This window comes from Diadema antillarum, unplaced genomic scaffold (genome assembly GCF_040938485.1).
Source record: "Diadema antillarum isolate AM-2024a unplaced genomic scaffold, OU_Dant_1.0 scf00000012, whole genome shotgun sequence".
Taxonomy (NCBI): Eukaryota; Metazoa; Echinodermata; class Echinoidea; order Diadematoida; family Diadematidae; genus Diadema; species Diadema antillarum.
The window spans coordinates 105,505-125,959 of record NW_027270901.1 but is presented as its reverse complement, the minus strand read 5'-3'; the positions used below and the strand labels follow the sequence as shown (position 1 = coordinate 125,959).

The following is a 20,455-nucleotide window of genomic DNA, read 5'->3' as shown; positions in this document are numbered from 1 at the left end:
TTCAATATTCTCTACATTTGTATTGCCATGTGTATCCACCATTGGAATGTGCTTGTAGTTGCTTTCAGGGTTGTTTCAATTTGCCGATTCACAGTGCAGGGTAAACTTGATGTGACAAGGAAGTTGGGACCCAGCCATTCTTTCTCTGCTGAAGCCGACACATTGTTACAGATATATTGAATTTCCTTTTGTACCAGCAGTCATTTTGCGATTCCCCATTACACGTTTTTTAGTGACATTTTCTCATACATGGTTGAATATGTTTTGTGAACATATTGAACTTTTGTTATAGTTGTCAGTATGTGAGAAGGCTGTCCAGTCCAGTGAAAACAGCACATAGTATTGGAGACCTTTAACAATATGCAAAGCTGTAATGTGTAGAGTCAGTCAAAATAATCCTTCATAAAAACATTTATTAAAGTGTTTCTGTGTGTTTTCAAAGAAAAAAACAAACATGTTTTGTGTTTCTGTCTTACATTGGCTATCAAAATCTTCAAAACAGTCCTGATAAACACAGATGACCAGTACTTTAAAGAGTAACAAAAATGTTTAAGTATGCATATCCCATGGCATCAGCCTGACTAAAATGTTCATAACTTCCTTTTTTTTAGATGAAACTTCATGTTTTTTCTTACTACAAAGAACAGAGGATACAGAATTGTATTCATACATAGAAATTGACACAGTACCACTTATGAGCTGCTTTCCCCTTGAATTTCCAGCACCTCACTTTCCAGCCAATTCAAATCCTTTATGAACAACCTCAAAGTTATAGTCTAAAAAACAAAGCTGTAAATCCGCTAAAAGTTCTCTAAAGTTCTGCAAACTTTCACAGCATGTAGGTTGACGTCTTGGAAGTAAGAGTTCTCTGGCCCAGACTGATTGGACCTTAACCTATACTTACCAAGAGATGGCGGCTTTTCACAGTTAGGAAGGTAGGCATACTTGACTATGTGCATCACCCAATACATGTAGTCTGGCACTCTCAAAATGGAATATTGTAAGATGTACCAATGAGTATCAATACTTCCTTTATATAAATTCCAACTCAGTGAGTTTAATGAATGAGGGAATTAAGCCTAACACAGATATGCAGACAAACACATCTTGTTTTCAGCTGGATTGTTGATGTAAATCTTCGTGAACTGAAATTGTATTCGATAGTTTTATACCCAGAGGCGTCCGAGTCGCATGAAAAATGATTGAATTGATGGCTATGCACCACAGGAAACTCAAAATGGAAATACACTGTACTTATGATCATGTACTAACACAACTGCTTCATAACAAGTATAAGCTCTGGGAGAAAAGTTTTGTCATGGTGCAAAGAAATGTAACTTGTACTTTTGATGTTATGGGTATGCAAGCTACTGTTATTCATGCATTAAAACTAAAACATTTATTGAAATTGTATGAAATGCAGAGGTATCTGAAGCATTAAAGTGTCTGATGATTTTTTTTTTCTGAATTAATTTTTTTCACTTTATGTGTGTCAGAGTACATTGATTGTGTAATCTTTACTTGTGTAATGCATGACATGATTTTAATCTTCTTTGGTATGATTCTGTTTGCCTTCCATGTCATTTTATCACAGGTCTAAAGTCTTATCTTATAAACATATTTAGTGACATGTTCCATTACATAGATTATTTCTGTCACAATATTGCCATAGATTCATACAAGTATTTGCTCTGATCAATTTCAGTGAATTTGACCAGTTCCACCTAAATCTTTCTCCAATACAAGATATATAATGGAATTCAGGTACAAGATTTATGACAGTATGATGGCAGTATCTCTGTAGCAAATTCCCCCAAGACTTAAAGGACAAGTTCACCTTCACATACATGTGGAATAAGTGAATGCAGCAATATCATCAGAACACATCAGTGAAAGTTTGGAGAAAATCGGACAATCCATTCACAAGTTATTAAAGTGTCTGCACAGTCACTGCTGGATGAGAAGACTACTGCAGTGTATGATGTCACAGGGGTACAACGATATAAGGAAAATATAAAGAGAATTTCACACATTTTTATTTTTTGAAAGAAGTGCACATTTCCTCGAATTCCCCCTGCCTTCTGAAAGAGGCAAGTCAAGCATTCTTTTACTATGCGAGAAAAGTGAAAATATGTTGAATTTTCTTTGTTTTCTTTATATCGTTGTACACATATGACATGACAGGCTGTAGAAGTCTTCTCATCCAGCAGTGACTGAGCAGAAACTTCAAAAATTCATAACTTTTTAATGGGTTGTCCAATTTCCCTCAAACCCTCACTGATGTGTTCTACTAATATTGCTGCATTCACTCAATCAACATGTCTATGAAGGTGGACTTGTCCTTTAATGGGTTAATGTATGGAGTGTGTTGCGCTGAAAAGTGTTGATGAGTAAAAAATCATTCATGGCCTGCAACCAGTGTATGTGGGGAAAAAAAATCATGGACAAAACAATTAGTCTTCATTTATGCATGATCATTCTGCCATCCATTTACATTGAATGACCTCACATGTTTCCCAAAACGGTATTTGCAGAATGTGGAACTCTCTGTACAGATGGGACTAATCAAGCAGAGTCAGAGAGATCTGTTTGAACAATGAGTCACCTGTAAGCCCCACAAGAAATGAAAACACAATTTTATTCCCAGTTTTTATGACCTGTGTAAGCCGGTGGAATACCCATGATATACAAGCTGATACACTATATACATGAACGTATGTGTGCATACCGTACCCGTGCCACTTAATGTGACTTTGGGCAAGAAAGGAAGTTAGCAAACCAACGTTGATACGGTAACCACTGGCATTAATTTTCATCATGGCCAATATTCAGTGAAGGTTACATGTAATACCTTGCAAATTGTGTTTCTTTTTTTTTTTTGTGGATAATGTCCCAGATGTATAAGCCATGTAGTGTGCAACTATATCCCGAGTGTCTCCAGCTCACAGCCTCTCAGAATGTGCACTTTACCGTAATCGTCATATATTCATCACACACACACACACTACACACCACATACATGTACACATACACATAGATAAAGCAATCAATGTTAAAGGAGAATTCTGGACCAGTTAAAAGCCAGTCTGAAAAGAAAGAGCACAATTTTACAAGCACAACAGTTGAAATTTGATCAAAGTCTGATAAAAATCAGGGAAGTTATGAATTGATGAAGATTTGACAATATTTACCAAACAGTCTCAGAACAGTCACTATGAATATGGAAATAAGTGAGCACATGATGTCATCACCTCACAATTCCCCCCCCCCCCCAAAAAAAAAGCACCAAACAACTAAACTTTAATTTTTCTACTATAAAAATGTAAATATGTTATTCATGGCTGAATAACTTCAACATGATATGTGTATAAGGAATAGGGACTGGGGCATAATTGTGTTTGAACAAAAAGAAAAATGGCAATATGGTAACTTGTAAGGTGAAGATATATCATCAGCTCACTCATTTCTTCAAATTCATGAAATTCTCCCATCGAGATGTTTTTCATTGCAACTGATTGACAAATTGCCCTACAGCGATGTAAATAAGAACTGAATTGATCAGTGTTTTAGTAGTAGCCATGATAAAAAATCATGGGCGTACGTACTTGAGCAGGATTCAAACCTATGACCTCCGGACAGGCGTCATTTCCACTAGACCACCGAGCTTCCACCCAACAGCAAGTGTTGGTTCTAATCCGTATAGCATGCAGCGGGTACTGCGTAATAATTCAAATTCATGAAATTCTTCCGTCGAGATGTTTTTTTATTGCAACTGATTGACAAAATAATCGACGCAAATAACATCTCGATGGAAGAATTTCGTGAATTTCTTGCAAAAGTGCACTCTTTATATTCCAATAAACTTTTAGATGGTCTGGAATTCCCCTTAAAAGGTGAAATGCCTGAAATGTGTTTGAGCTTTGTAGTAGCAACATTAAGAGGTCTTCAGAGCTGTGTTTTGTCTCATGACTTTATAAAGAACAGCAAAGTAAATCACAGAGATCTTTTGATAATATGGAACATGAGGGAGAATTTTCTTTCAGTAACATTTCCAATAACAAGATTGATTCAGATCTTTAAAAAATCTATTTCAATCTTCATCCCACTTTCATTTTGTGCAGGAACAATTAAAAGCTTAGTCATACGTGCTATGGCAAGCAGGTGTGGGCTGAGAAACCTTTGTCAAAACCATGTGGTGATAATGACTCACTAGATTCTAAGAACAAAAAAGTTTGCATGGCAAATGTTTATCAAGTTTAAAGCTTTGTATAAAAAAACAACAACAACTTCTACCAAAATAGAGAACGGAGAATAGGTAGGTCATACAACTGTGGAGGTGTTGCTTGTGGTTTTGTTTTACTGCAGAAAAAACCATGGAACACTATCTGAAATTTAGTGACATTGAAGCTCATCCTACAGATAAACATCCTCACTTCTCAGAACTTTTGGTTTTAAGTTGCCTTTTTACCTGTACTGATAACATTATCTTTCTAAAAGCTGTACAGTCCGGAAACTTCAGGGAAAGGCATTAGTTGAAATAACTACCTGGCATTCCACACAAATTATGCAGGATATGGCAAAGATATCGTTGCTGGTACATTGTATTTACAAGCTTCATTCGGATTTGACTTCAACTCTCAGAAATATTATGTGCAAAGGAGTATTTTGGGATATCTAATCAGGATGGTCCACAAGGGGTTTCAGCATGTTGCTGCAACATTCGCACATTCTTGTGCAACATCCTCAAATCTTGTGCAACATCCTCAAAACCAGCAACATGTTGTGCGACACCCTCAAGAATTTGCAACAAGCTCAAAATAAAATGTATTCAAACATGTGAAAACATAAGAAACATCAAAATAACTGGTAGTTAGATATTTGTGTGCAAAGCATGAGAGAGAAAATTGAATGTAAGCAGGGATGCCAAGTTCAAAATCTTTTTATGTGTGAGATTCTCATGACTCGGCATCTCTGCGAGCGAATGTGCGCGCGAGCGAGGGTGTGGGAGGGGTTTTTCCCCCCTGGCCTCCCACAGTAGGGAGCATTTTCAAATCTTAGCTCTTAATGGTGAGATCAGGGGCATTTTAAGTGACTATTTTTTACTTATTTTGAAAGACAAAGGGAAAATATACCTTCAATTGCAACTATCACTCTAATCCTTTGAGCTATGCTCCTTATTATAGGCCCAAGTTGCAGACTTCGCCCGATGCGTGAGAAAAATGGGTGTCATGCGTGAGATCGTGAGACGGCCCCTAAATGCTTGAGTCTCACGCAGAATGCGTGAGACTTGGTAGCTCTGTGTAAGAAGCACAAAGAGAGATAAGCTGCAAAATATTGCTTACTACATGCTCGTAATGTGCGCTCCATGCACATGCATTTTCTGCAATATTCTCTGATTCTGAGCTTGAAACATGCTCAAATTTCAAGTTGTGGACCACCCCTGTAATTTGTTTTAACAATGCAAGACAAAATATTGGTTGGGTTTTTTTCTTTCACATTAGCACATCAGAATATGCCTTTCATATTCTCTCCTCTTAGACTCTCATTGTACTCTTTTTCTCCATGCAAAGGTCTATATAGACGTGTTCAGTTACGGTGCTGTTTTTGTTTTGTTTTGTTTTGTTTGTTTTTTTGTTCGTGTTTCTTTCAGCCATAAAGGGGGGGGGGATATTCAGCATGCCTATTTTAGCTTGTTCATGCACTAACATACAACTGTAGTAATGCACCTTACTCATCACATTGCATAACCCATTGAATCATCTTTTCTTCTTATACTGAAAGCTCCCACACCCACCCCTGTGATGGCTGACACATGCTAAAGTGTTTTAGAACCAAATACAATGTAGATCTTTAAACTTTATTTCCTTTTTTATTACTTCCACCATCAACTAAGGAATGTGTATATTAAATATGTAGCTGCATCAACATGGTGTTGCACATGATATTTGGATGTACAAAGGTGAAAGGTGTTTGAGAAATAATAAAGAGAGTGATTTATTACATGTACAAAGTTGAGTTAGATATAAATTATGAAATTACTCGTATAGGGTAGAAAGATTAAAAAAAAAAAACAACTTTGGTGTACTAAAGCCATTCACAATATCACTCAGTTTGTGATCTATGAAAACTATGTAGTCACTAACATTAAAGGGATGGTAAAGTTTAGGTTCAGATGGGGCTTCAGGTTTCTAACTTTATTTCTCAGATATTCAGAAACCTCTTATGAAATATGAAGAGCACAATATTCTAAGAGGAATTCAAAGTTTATTTGATGAACATTTGTTTTGAAATGTCTGAGGTATCCAAAACAAAGCAAATTTAATAAAAGGTGGGGTCCATCTTTTAATCGGACTGCTTTGTTTTACTTTGTTTTTGGATACCTCTGCCATTTCAAGAGCGACTTTTATCTAATAAACTTAGATTCCTCTTATAATTGTATGTTCTTTAACATTTCATAAAGTGGTGTATAAGTATCTCATAAAAAGTTAAAAGCTGAATCCTCATCTCAACCAATACTATATCATCCCTTTAAGCTTTATTGAAGGCCAGCCAAAATTGAAATGAAATACATGTATCTGAATGACAGTTTTTGTCTTGGGAAAATTTTGTTACAAGCAAAAGGAGAGCAGCTGATGAAACATATTTAATTCATAATAATGTACAGTGGACTCCCATTATAACAAAGTCCTCGGGACCTGCAGTTTTCTTTCGTTATATCGAAATTTCGTTATAACCGAACAAATAAACGATGAAAATACATAAGAGTGGGTAACGCTGCGGCCCGCATTTTTATTTCGTTGTAACCGGAATTTTGTTATAACCGTGTTCGTTATAACGGGAGTGCACTGTATTATGAGTTGTTGTGTTTTTTTTAGCAACTATTACATACATTTTACTTCCACACAAATCATCTAAATTTACACACAAACACATACACGCCAACACACAAACAGACAGACATGAAACACCCACATACATATGATATTATGCAGACACACACACACATTTTTGAGTGACAAAAAAAAAAAAGATCAGGAACAAAATATCAAACATATTATGTCTTGTTTTTTGATAATTTCTGTTTATTGATGCAACATCATACAAGATATTCTATATACACATAAACAGAACAAAACATAACAAGAATCAATGCAGTTTGCCACTCTGTTCTACAACCAGTCTTTCCCCATACATGATCGGGCAGAGTCCTGGGAGCTATGGCCTTTTACCCCAAGAAAGACTGCCTGGAAGCCAAATGACCCGCTGCTTCGACTCTCACTCCTAAAGCTACAGTACACGCATTTTGATTATTACGTCTCTGGTAAAGATGAATACTTTGCTTGCTTTAGCATGAGAAAAGCTCGTAAACAGACATGAAAATTTGTATTTACAACAGAGGGTGATCTCAGACGCCTATACGTCTGAGCTGTTTATGGAGAGATACACTGGTATTTGTAAAAAGGCAAATAAATATGATGTAGCAAATGGGATGCCTTGTACAAAGGAGATTAAAAAACATTTCATCTATCATGCACATATCATGCACAAGTTAATTACGTTCTCTCGTATGTACTCCTATTAAAAAGGAGATATACAACGTCCATACAACAAAAGGATTGAACACGTTCCACACGAAATGGATAGCATCTCTATTCAGTAGTAACAGATGGAACTACATTGTTGGCAGGAATTGAAGACATACATTCTTACAACACGATAGGCATGAATTAATCACTAGCTGAAAGGAAAGCATGCGTAAAAGAGGGAACAATATAGTGTAATTATTACCCTCTGTGGAGAAAATTACAATCTCGAGATGGCTGAAATTCATGGCATCCAAAGTCTTTCTTCCAAAGAAGATTTTGATTGGGCTTTGAGCAAGAGTACAGAAGGGAAGCAATTTGAAAATTGGCCCAGCCCAACTGACTGGCAATTGATGCGGTATCACAATACAAAGCCCAGGGAGATGGATGGCAGTGGTAACAATCGTGAATTGATCAATGGATGATATCTGGCTTCTTGAGAATAAATCATGACAAGAATAGAACAGCTATCTCATGTCCCAGTGTCATCCACATGGCAAAATTTGTGTCGTACATGGCGTATACAAGGTCGCCGATTTCAGCCGTACATCATTTTGACAGACGAGATCTCATCACTACTTTGACGTCCTTTCTCTTCCAACATTACAACGCGGCCACTAACCCAATCGGTGGCAGTTGCCAAGTTTGTGTACCGGTATTACAAGTGTGGTTTCAGACTGTTGCATTCAGCAAGATAATAATGTGAGCATAGAGAGGGCATACAGGACAAGAAAAAAAGAAAAGAAGAAAAAATCTGAAGGCAGGCTTTCAATGCCCTTGGTTAACCTCCAAATCCACATCATCCAGGATTTTCACATGAATAAAACAGCCATATTGGTATACCTTGTCTCTATCTTTTCTCAGCCTTTTTAAAACACAGCCCAGTGTAAATGAGTACATCATGGGCACTCCTATGGTGGTCCATGCTAAATACCATTCACTTTTTACTGAAAAGTATGTTACACAGACAGAAACTAGAAATGAAAATCACTCATGATCCACCGTATATATTGAACTCATATGATGACAATCATCACCGCTGAAAATTGCTGGGAAATAACCGTTGTAAGAGATAACAAGAGAATAGCCTGTTAACATTCAATTTCATCTACAATTTAGTGGACTTCTGCTATGCAGCTACAGTAACTAAGCGTGTGTTTTCCGACCACACAGTGTCATTACTGTTTAATAATCACAGCGAAAAGCTTAATTGTAAGTATCAGATGTATCCATATAAGCAAATAATTGCATTTCTACTTTTAGAGGAAGATATACTTTACTACTGAACCCTATTATAATGAGCATGGATGTGAGATTTCACTATTGCCAGAAGATTTTCCTGACACAGATTTTTTATCATGTATGTCTGCTGATATGTTAAAATGCACTCAATATAGCCAGCTAATTCACTGCCATTTCTACTATTTACTCCATGTCCTGATCCATGCTTCAAGGATTCACAACCCGAAGCATATCTTGGACATATCAAACAAACATGTGACGCATGTCGCACCTTGTTACACTTGGAAGTAGAGAAGTAACATTCACTGTGCAGCGTACGTACGTATCGCATCAGTAGCATGCAAAATACAGCATACTACTGTATACGCCAAATATTTCACGAGGTTTTTAGTTTTGCAAATTTCGCGAGTCAGGTGCTTTGCGATTTCAAAAACATGCAAAATTATCAACTCTGATCCAAATATTAATGTGAAGTGCGTGTGCACATTCCTCCATTCAGTAATGTGCTCCATGATTGCGAATTTTGCCCACGAAATAGTCCTGAAGTCCCAGTTTGCAAAAAATTAGGCTCGCTAAATATATGGCATATACAGTATCTACCAATCTTACACACGTGTTGTAGGAGAGGGTTTGACTGATTGTTTTGTTTTGTTTTGTTTTTTTGGCTGCGATCAGCGGACGCTTCCATACCTGTATGAATGATAGGAATCCATGGAGAGTTTGTCATTGTAAAATAGTACTGTATAAGCTACTATTTATGCAAGGGTTTGATTTTCGTGAATTTCGTGAATCACTCGCGGACCACAAATTTTCAACAGGAGAAGACAACTTAAACTGACAGGCACTAGTGCACTTATGACAGCCTCAGTGTCAAAGTCCCAAAAACATCTCGCAAAAATGTCTGTGACTCCCTCATTAGCAAAACAGCTTAAACAATAGGACGTTCTCTCCCGAGTCTCTCTTTACATGGTGTTTACACTTGCAAACCCACAAATACACTGAATGTTCATACAGAATCATCAAGAGAATTCACTGTTTGATCACAAATACATGTTAACAGATTTACCTTTCAATACTCTGTATTTGACATAAACAGCTAAAATGAAACCTCTCTCACTTGCAAGTGGGGCTCAATGTGTCGCAACCGTCTGTAGACCTACATGTATGTATTTATGTAGCAACCTATGGGTGTCTGTTTTAATGAGATCCCTTATAATGGGAGAATTCTTGCAGTTGCGACTATCTCGTTACAACAGGGTTCGCCTGTACAGAATAAAACATAAAATGGCTGACCGTAACTAGGCCATTGTAAATTAAACATTATTAAGTATCAAGGCAATGAATCATATCAAATAGAATGTTTTGATGTGTTGGCAAGTTGAATACTAAGTACTCTCTACTGCATAGATGTTTTCAACATCATTCTTGCATAAATTCACAGTGATGACATACATCTCTTGCTGTTAGTTAACATGATATTTCACGTCTTAATTCATACCCTTTGTGTTTTTCCTCGAATATTAATATTTTGCATTTATCCCAATCGAGTGTTGCTCTTCTCTGTTCATCCTCAGATATGCCCACAAAATCACTAGTTCTGGCCCTGCCAAATACCCACAACAGTCACAGTACTATGACACAACACTCAAATATCTATATATCCAAGTCAAACAAAAATAAATAAATTTACTATATTCTCACTGAGAAACAAATTAAAATCACATGCATCATTGCAATTCACATGGACTTAAAATCTGCTACAATGACTCCATATTCTGTTCTCCCGTTTATCAACCTCTTAAGTCATTGTGTAGCTTTGACTTGATATATCTTGAGGTTTCAGTCGGAAGTGAATTAGGGAGAAGAAATAAATAGACTGTTGCCTTTGCATTTGTTGCAGATATCCACTAAACAGTATTTACTCTGACTACTATTAGTAAACATCGTGTTGCAAAAGTATTTAAAGCTGGGAGCTAAAACATTCCATGTTCCTTGTAAAATGTTACCCACACACTCTACTATTTTTTGCCTAACCATACCTGCAGGGTATCCAATCTTCTACTCTATCAAAGCTGATGCCACTCAAAAATATCAGAGAGAAAATCACTTCTGGTAAAAAGATCACACAGTAAGAGAGTTGAGAGGAAATTTCCATTTTTGCAGCAGTTGCACGTGATAAGAGTAAATTGGATCCAAAATTTGTACAGCTCCTTTGCCTGAAGTTAATGGAATGCCACTGGAAAAGAAAAAAAAAAATGCATTTTGGTCTCCAACCAAAACAAATATGTATATATGAGAAATAATACACATATATCATTCCATTTTTTGTTTTATTGTATCTATAAATCTGTCTGTACAACCATAATAGAAGACACGAAAAACAAGGAAATTTTCCTTGGAATATATATGAACAGAAATGTGATACACTGAGCAAAAACAATGTTAACCTTCCTATAGCATCCAGATTGTATTACACTGATAAATTACTGTATTTACAGTCATACACTGCACCCACATTCTCTCAGTGATAAATCGATGGAAATAGACAGTGTTTCACATTTGCCACATTGTTTCAATGAATAAAATATTCTTATTCAAACTCCCTAGGCCATTTGTATGTTGTTTCCGTTGTTGTTGCTGTTGTTAATCCAACTAAATTGATTGCCAATCAATACCATACGTTGAAAGTTGTGAAATTCACAGCAGCAATATTGATGTAAATGTTGGTTATTATCCCATAGCTATTGTCTTGCTTGGATGAGTTCCTTGATGAGCTTTCTCCCATGAAAACGAATCTTCAAAAATCAATATAGCAACAGCCAACAAGCATGTTCGCAAATGCTACTCGTGTCCATGCCAGCTGCAGTTACTGCCAGCTACTTAAAAGAAATATTATGTTTCCATGGGACTCTGACACATTAAAGTATTTGGTCTGCCACTGACAGAGAATTTGCTAACCCAATATCATATTTTGATGGCTAGTACAGGAACCCTAGTACCATCATGTGAAGGGGCTGGAAGTTGCAGTTCTCATATTTTAATGAGAAAGTGAATAGCTCTTTGAGGTTACTAAACTTTCAAATTCTTGAAGAGAAAGGGATCTGTGCAAATGCTTGTTTGGGTGACTGCTAGAAGTTTCAGTCAAGCTTGGATGACACTTGTTGTTTGCTGACACATGACACTGTGAGAACCACTGTGGCAATCTCTAACAGCATACTGAGCTACCAGATCCTAAGAAACTTCGGCGATTGCAGTCACTGGGCTACAATCAGATCCAGTACTGCCCTCCCTCTCTCTCTTCCTATTTTTCTATCTCTCACATACACACAAAGAGTTTCTGAGTGACTAATGGGAGTCATTACCCTGTTTGAGTATCTAGTGGTATGTTTTTGTTCCCCAACCCTTAATGGGGTAATGTAAGTTTGACAGAAACTGTTCACGCAGCAGAGTGCAACAGTGAAGCCTCCAACCCATTTCTCCCCAGTATTAAACAGTTGGTAGTATCACAGCCACGGCCCAGTTGTAAGAATGAGAAGAACCACATCCAAGAAACACAAAGAGAAAGTATAATGAATGAGACTTTAAACACCACAAACATCTTTACACTTCACAGTGGACTGATGATGTGACTTCAATAGAGAACAAGCTATTAGCACCACTGTCAAGAACTGACTAAAATATTCATACTCCTGGTTTCTTTTAAAAGACAAGCTTATATTTACTTCAAACCTCCTATAAAGGACATTGTGACCAGCACAAACACTCTTCCTTCTATATTTGTTTAAGAATTGCTTTTCCTCTAAAAGCACTCTCTTTCAGTATAGATAATACTTACAAATCTGAATGCACTTTTTATGCACTTTGCATAATGACAACAAAGAAAAAAAGCTTTGCAATCCACCATGATAAAATGATGCAATGCCACATTGCATTGAAAAAACAAAACCACTATGATTTCAGGGAGATAAGAGAGACAAATAAAAATACTTACATAAGGACTGATGATTACTCTCCATTAAAATCTGCTCTTTTGCACTTGCAAAACTTGTATATATACAAATAAATAAAGCCAATTGCTCTGTGAATGGGCAGGATGCTTGTCAGAAATGGATATTAAAGAGATATGCTTAGAATCATGAGAAGACAATCATGAGAAACACATCGATGTGGAGATTTAAAGGTGTGCATTTGTAAGAACATTTTTTGATGTTATAGAGAGGGGCTATACCAAAGGCAGAGTAATTGCATACCAGGCAGTAATATTACCAGTCACACAACGTCCAAGAATGAATATTGGCAATATTGGATGTTGGGATCAACAGGGAAATTGTCCCTTTTCTGCTATATCTCGCAAAATTCAGCAACTTTCACTGTTATCATTGCTAACATTGGGAATACAGGTCATATTTCAATACGGATTAGGCAGTCTGATGGCTAAGGGGTGATGATTAACAGAAGGAGTGCTTATTATTCGAGCTTCCCAAACTGACAACACATTCAAGGAAATTTTCTCTGCAACTCTTCTGCAAAGGTTTGTCAGAGCTAAGCACTTGAGGGTACACCAAGACAAGCAGACCCAAGTTCATGATAGACACAACTATGCCTTCATCACACAGGGGTGTTCTGTAGGATGGTTTCCTTGAGGTCACGGCTGGCTGCCGCCACGTCGTTGATCCTGTCCACCATCTCCTGCAGTGGCTGGACAGCGGGGAACTGCAGGGCAGCATTCTTGGTGGCATTGACGCTGATGTTGAGCCGCTCGCAGAGCAGGTCGCTGTAGTAGATGATCTTGTTGCGCACCTCCTGGTTGTGGAGGTTGTGGTGCAGTGTGTCGCCGACGAACACCAGCTTGTGGCCAAGCAGGATGATGTGCTTGCTGTGAGCCACAAAGACCTTGGGCGGCTGGTTGCCTTCGATGCAGGAGAAGAAGAGGTCGATGGCATTGTGAAGGGAGGTGAAGAGAGTCTCAGTCTCACTGTTGTAAAACGTCAGCAGTTGTTGGTCTCCTTTGGAGAGCAGGGGAAGTGGGGGTGGGGTCAGAGGAGGGTGCTCTGTGTTGACAATGATCTGCCGGTTGTTGAGGGACTGGGGCTTTTGGATGTAGCCGTCGTCAGGGCCTTTGCCATTTTCCGGCATGGAGTGGTTGCCGTTGGTGCCGGGAATGAGATGCTGCGGAGTGACTGGGGTGCTGGGGACGAGGGGCAAGGGTCGCGTGCGGATGGTCTCCCTGGTGGCAGCAATGGGAGCAGTAGTGATGAGTGTCTCCTTCTCCGCAGCCATCCAGTTGCTTGATGCTGTAGAATGGCTGGGAGGAGGAGTGGGCAGTGGTCTGTTTTGAATGACGCCTGCTCTCTTGAAGAGCAGAGATGAATTGCCTTGGACAAAAGTAACAAACTTTTTGACATCGTCTGGAATTCTCTTCGCTGTAACTGCAAAAGTATCTAATTCATTGTTTGTGGTTGGGGTTCCTGGCTTCTGAATCAACTTACTCACATCCCAGTTGAGTTCATCCAGCATCTCAGATGCCTTTGTCATGATCTGAAGCTCATCCTGTATTGGCTTGTATTGCTTACTCAGTTTGTCATGCAGTGTTGGATCAGAAACATAGCGTGCGTTCGACAGCGCGCCATCGGCGAACTCCATGAATTCTCTGAATGCAAGTTTCAGCTGATTGCAGGCTGCTCTGATCTCGTGGATGTGGGGCTCCAGATGTGTCTGGTGTCGCCACGTGCTGCTGACGTAGCTGAGCATGTACGCAACCGCAGAATCCAGCGCCTGCTGACGCTTTATGAGCAAGTCCATAGCAGCGTCGCGGTCCAGGTTCAAGCGCCTACCAGGCGTCTCATCTAAACATTCAGCTGATTTTGATAACTGCGGAAGAGAGAGTTTGTCCACACCAGTTGTGATATCGTCAGCAGAGCGGTGGTGCTGAGATAAAAGAACTGTTCCTCCAACGGGTCTATCCTGAGTGACTGTTGGAGGAATATCGTACACATGATCTGAAATTCGCTTCTGTGAGCTGCTTGCGAGTGGTCTCAGCCCCCTGGTAGAAGGTGGCTGATCGTAAATTTCGTGACCTAGACGTGCAGGCGAGTCGTAGACTTCGCCCGGTGTGAGTTTGTTTGGAGGCACATCATAGAGGTCACTGCCATCCTTGTCTTTTTGAAGCTGAGTCTCGTACAAAATCTGCGTCTGCGTCCTCTGCGGCGGAATGTCGTATTGCTCTTCGGGAGTCATAGACCTCTGCTCCCCCTTTAGGGGTGGTATAACATCGTAGAGGTCATTCGCTTCCGGGAAGGAATTCTGCGAGGGCGGCACATCGTACGTGTCTACTGAGTCTTGCGGTGACACAGAAGACACTGACATCTCGTCCTTTCCTTTTGGCATAGATGGCAGAACATCGTATACATCCTGTGACATGCTGTTGAGATTCTCCACATCACGCTTACCTGGGGGAATATCATATATCTCTCCCACATTCTCCTGCTTTGGAGAGCTCTGTCCACTCTTAGAGTTCAGGGACTCGCCGCTTCCAAACACCCGTGGAGGTACATCATAATTTTCCGCCGGAGATATCCTCTGCGCACTGGGTGGCGTATCATAGAGTTCGTGACCGGGGGGAGTCCGGCGGCCCGGCGGCGTCATTCGTCCCTGATGAGTTGGGGAACTATGTACTGGTCGCTGTAGCGATGGATACGAATTTGGCTGTTTCCGCATTGGCGGTATGTCATAGTCTTCATTGGGTCCAAGCCCGGTATTTGCTGTCAAAGTCATGTAGCCAGAGGATGACAGGCCCTGTACAGAGATAAAAAACAACAACAAACAAAGGAACGTGAGAGCTTGCATCACTGAAACTGAATTAACAATAACGCTGAAAAGCAAAATGGAAATTGTAAGGTTATGTATGGTTGCTTTAGATTCTTGTCTTAACTATGACTCTTGCCACTGAGGCATGGAGCTGCTATCATAGCATTTATTTTTTTTTTGGTGAAATGGGCCCTGGAGATTTCAAATTTACATACATCTGTTTTGTGTTTCACATATCACATGAAAGAAATCTTCAAATTTTTTCCATTCCCATAATTTTCAGTTTATCCCTCCATTCTCTCCATTTTTTTCTTTTGCTTTGTTTATGCTAACCACCAAATATTTACCTTACATTTAAACAGAAACTGTCACCTACACATGCTGACATTTCAAAACTCTATCAAAATACAGATTCCTTGCACCACCATCTCTTTTCATCTTCATGGCTCATAAATTCAGGCTCATGGGGGAAAAAGTGCTAGTAGATCCAGACATGCCAAATGGAATGTTCCAATAAACTCCAATCTCCGCCAACATTGTGGCCAGCCTTCGTGTGACACATACATTCTCACCCTCATGGAAGCAAGGAATGATAAAACAACAACAACAACAAAGATCCCTGCTGCAGATGCAAACACTTTTCTCATTTCCAAAGACAGAAGCAATTTGTTATACTGCTCTTGTAGCAATAGTGGCGCCTCTCCATGAACTACATCTCTCTGTAAAGTGCATTTTTATTGCCCGATTCTGGGCAGCATTAGAGGCGTAGAGGATTGCTATCTACTCTACCAAAAAGTGTGCACGCAACTGATGTTTATGCGAATAGGCACTTCTAATATGAATTTCAGCAACCTGTACTAGGATTTAATCAGAAAACCACAAACTCAGAAGTGATAGAAAGAATACATATATCCTTGCCTTAAAAAAAGATGATGAAAGAGTGAAAATAGCTCTCCTTATGTGCCCCATTTCGAATTGGGATACAAGAACTTGAAGACTGATTGAGAGTCTCATCTGTGTGTAATTGATTTACGAAATTGATTCTTAGTCCTCATGACAAACAGGGTTTCAATAATTAATCATGCTTGAAAGTTGGTCTTTCGTTTTCATGTAATGCCCCTATTCCTATTCCTCTTTCATTCTAATCTATGTAACAATAGCCTTTAGTGACAAAGGTAATAAGTGTTGAAGAGTTACAAAATGTTATGATTCTTGCCTAACTTTTGATGGCAACTTTTTTCAATTCCTTTCAAAATACTAGATGCCCTCTTTCTCTCTTCTGGATACCACAAATTCTACCTTCACCTTTGTTTTTTTGGAGACAAATTGTGCAGATACGTATTATAATTTTCATGAAAATGTAAAGATTCATAGGAAAACTGCTCCAAAAGGTGACTTGATATGCAATTGTACAGCGAAAACATGAATTCCACTGTGGAAAACAGGACTTACCATTCTACATGGGAAGAGAGAGAAAAAAACAAAAAAAAACAAACAACAACAACAACCCAGCATTGCAATATGTAGTATCTAGTTTTTGCAACAGTAAATCAATGGCAAATGAGCGCTCTTTATATCGGGAAATTAACATTAACTGGATGTCAATGGAAAAATCATTATGATACTTGTTTTTCTCTATCTCTCAGACCTAAATCAAAGGGAGTTGTGGGTATTGCCTGTAATTTTTTCAGAGAATTCATTCTCATGATGAATGTAATGTTCAGTGACTCAAAGTGAGATTATACTGAAATTGCTCAGATACACAGACACATACACACGTAAACAAACAAAAACACACTAACACACACGGTCTACATACACACATTTGTACACAAACACACACACACACACACATGAATACACACTCAATTGATCACACATAAACAAATACACACACACACACACACACACACACACACACATACAAGCATATCATATGCACGTCTTTTTATCTAAGTAATAGAGCATAAAATAGCTTTATTCAAGACAGACATGAACTTGCCATAATAATCCCAGATGGAATAACACTCCAACAGGTTAAGAGTGGCGGCAAATTACAGACTTCAAAATGAACAGATATCTTGCCATCAGACTCAAAGTAGACACTGATGTCAATGCATCCCCTTGCTAGAATGAAAAGATGGCTTTTCCATTAAACTTAATAAAGCCATCGTAGCATCTCCATTCTTCCCTTAACTCTTAATGTAGGAGTTCATAAGGCATAATTTCCATCATGGCCCGAAAGTATGCCTTATACTAAAAAAAAAACACCAAAAAAACATATCATTGTAATCTGTGCTTGCCTAATGTGATGTAAGGTATCTGGTACTCCAGTGTAGTCTCTTTGTTAAATCTACAGTGAAAATATATTCCTTCAGATGGGGCAGAAAAATACATGTTGTTTTTGCTGTCTTGGCACGACCTAATCCAATAAATATTACGAGGACAAATGAGCCACAGCAAGCTTCATTAGAGGCAGTTACAACTGTTGGAGGAGATTCTTGCTAAGGCAGTTACCGAGGACAGCCATTCTTGGAATGCAGCTGGTGGGTGCGCATCAATATCTCATTTGTCCATATCTGTCATACGCCAGTGCGCCGGGGCACATATATTTCACACACGGTGAAATATACACTGTACATTGGCTTCATTACATCACCAATGCAATATACTCCCTTTGGAATCTGGGGCATTCTACTTATTTCCTTAAAGCTCAGCTTCATTCTTTCTTTTTTTAATGAACCATAACATATTGCACACGATCCTATGACAATTCCTGTCAGCATGGGTTCACCAAAAAGCTGATATTCTTCTTCATCTTTGATTGATAGACAGCAGAGCAGAACAGCTGTGTCTTAGCCCATCTCATGCTGGTGTCTAAATAGAAATAACAAATCCTACCACGTAAATCTATCTCAAATTTCTTATTTCTTTGGGAGGGGGGATTCTCCATATTCTTGCATATTCTCGCAAACTCTTGACATTAAATCATACTCTGAATTCTACTGCTTAAATTTTCAAGAGCCTTCTGGGGCTCCAATAAATTGAATTGTCGCCCTGCACAGCAGTCTTTTACATATTTTCCACTCCTTCCTGTATTCCTGGTATTTCCGTTGGTTGATACTTTCATATACTTTATAAAGCACCAGAGGAAAAGAAGAAAAAAAAAAGACTCTTGTTCAAACAGAGTAATACATTTCAAGAAATGTGTTTTGTGAAAACATTCAAAGGAGACCGTATGGGTGGTATGCGATTACAAGTACATTTGTGACATTTTATTTTTTTTTCAATTTTTGTGAGTGTTTATGTGTGCATGTAGCGTGTGTCAAAACATGTGTCAAGATGGGTGTATAAAAAATGAAAGAACCTTACTGTTTATTTTGTTTTCATCATTGTTTGGCCTAAACCACATCCTCATGATCAAACAGCACTGAAAAAGTGGACGGAAAGGAAACATACAGGGACAGACTGATGTGTATTTATCAAGAGATACATTTGTAGACTTGTAGACAGATAGATAAATAGATGGATAAATTGATCAATATATAGATAGATGGATAGATGGATAGACAGATAGATAGATAGATGGAGAAAGAGAGAAAGAAACTGAGAGGCAGAGAGCGATGAAAGGAAGAAATCATGCTGAAAAATCACAATACGCTGAGCTTCAGCATGATTGGATGTATTTGTATAGAACACATCTATCAGCATAGGCGTGACAATACCTGCATGATTCATGAAACTCAAATAAGGGCTAAGGTGTCAAGTTGTGACAAAGATAAATTCAAATTGCACAAACAGGCCCCCCCTTTTCCATCTTATTTCTTTTCTTTTCTATTTTCTCGGTAAACAGAGGGTTGTCACACAAGACTTTGAGAACAGGTCCTCCTGACATTTTCACAAAAGAAGAGAAATTCTCTCGAGGCTAACAAAAATTTTTTCATGAAAAGACATATGTACACTTGTTATGATTAAGGTGGATGATCAATGGGATTGCGCAGGGTAGATACAGGGGGGTGAGAATGTGTTGGTAGGCATACATGGGGATTCTTTTTATTGTTCTTTCTTTTTCTTTTCTTTAGTGTCTTTGTTGCTTTCATATATTATTTTGGCTCAGCCGTTTGACTTTAATATGCGGAGGTTTGATCGATGCATATTGTGCGCTCTTTGGGAATGAGAGGAAGGGAAACACATGTTCGAACATCGCATGTAGCCATCGAAGCGCACTGCACCAAATCAAACCGTCATCGCGTAATGGGATTCGTGGACGCATCAATCACCACGATACAAAAGAGATAGAAATTGATATTTGCAGGGGACAATCTCGCTCTCCCTACAGTAGGCACTGGATGAACGGTAGAAGACTGTTATATCATGGACCGTTCTGAAAGAGCATAAAAACTAATAACTACCACCATGAAAATTTATATAATTGAGATCATCTCAATTCAGTACTGCTATGTAATAATAAAATCATTATTTTACAACACTACCAGTCAAGTTTGTGACAATGGCATGTGCATGCACACACAGTTTGACAGTTTGAGTGGGCCTACATATTAGCAAAGCTGGCTAAAACGTGCCTGAACACCTGGCTACAAACTCAAAATCTGTATTTCACACTTGAAAGCAGACTATAAATCAGGATAGTAGATGGAAGTCACATGACCAAAATCACCAGCTTTCTGCAGTGAGAGTAAGAACTTCAGCTTTGCAGTGCAGTCTTTTTGGCAATGTTTTTAAAAGTTTTAAGCACAGTTGCTTCAATGGAAACTGTCACTACAAATTGCAAATTTTCTAAGATCACAGTATTTCCCTGTCAG

At 38.6% G+C, this 20,455-nt stretch overlaps 1 protein-coding gene across 4 annotated transcripts in view; it reads right to left on the bottom strand.

Annotated features, from left to right (window-relative positions):
- Nucleotides 1-13,231: 13,231 nt before the first annotated feature.
- The window catches only part of LOC139720967 (breast cancer anti-estrogen resistance protein 1-like), a 111,147-nt gene continuing 103,923 nt past the window's right edge, over nt 13,232-20,455 (bottom strand). For all 4 annotated transcript variants that reach the window (XM_071632322.1, XM_071632315.1, XM_071632308.1 and 1 more), the window contains one exon: nt 13,232-15,620. In XM_071632322.1, the coding sequence (XP_071488423.1) occupies nt 13,434-15,620 (2,187 nt within the window). In that variant the 3' untranslated portion in view covers nt 13,232-13,433. The remainder of the gene's footprint in view (nt 15,621-20,455) is intronic.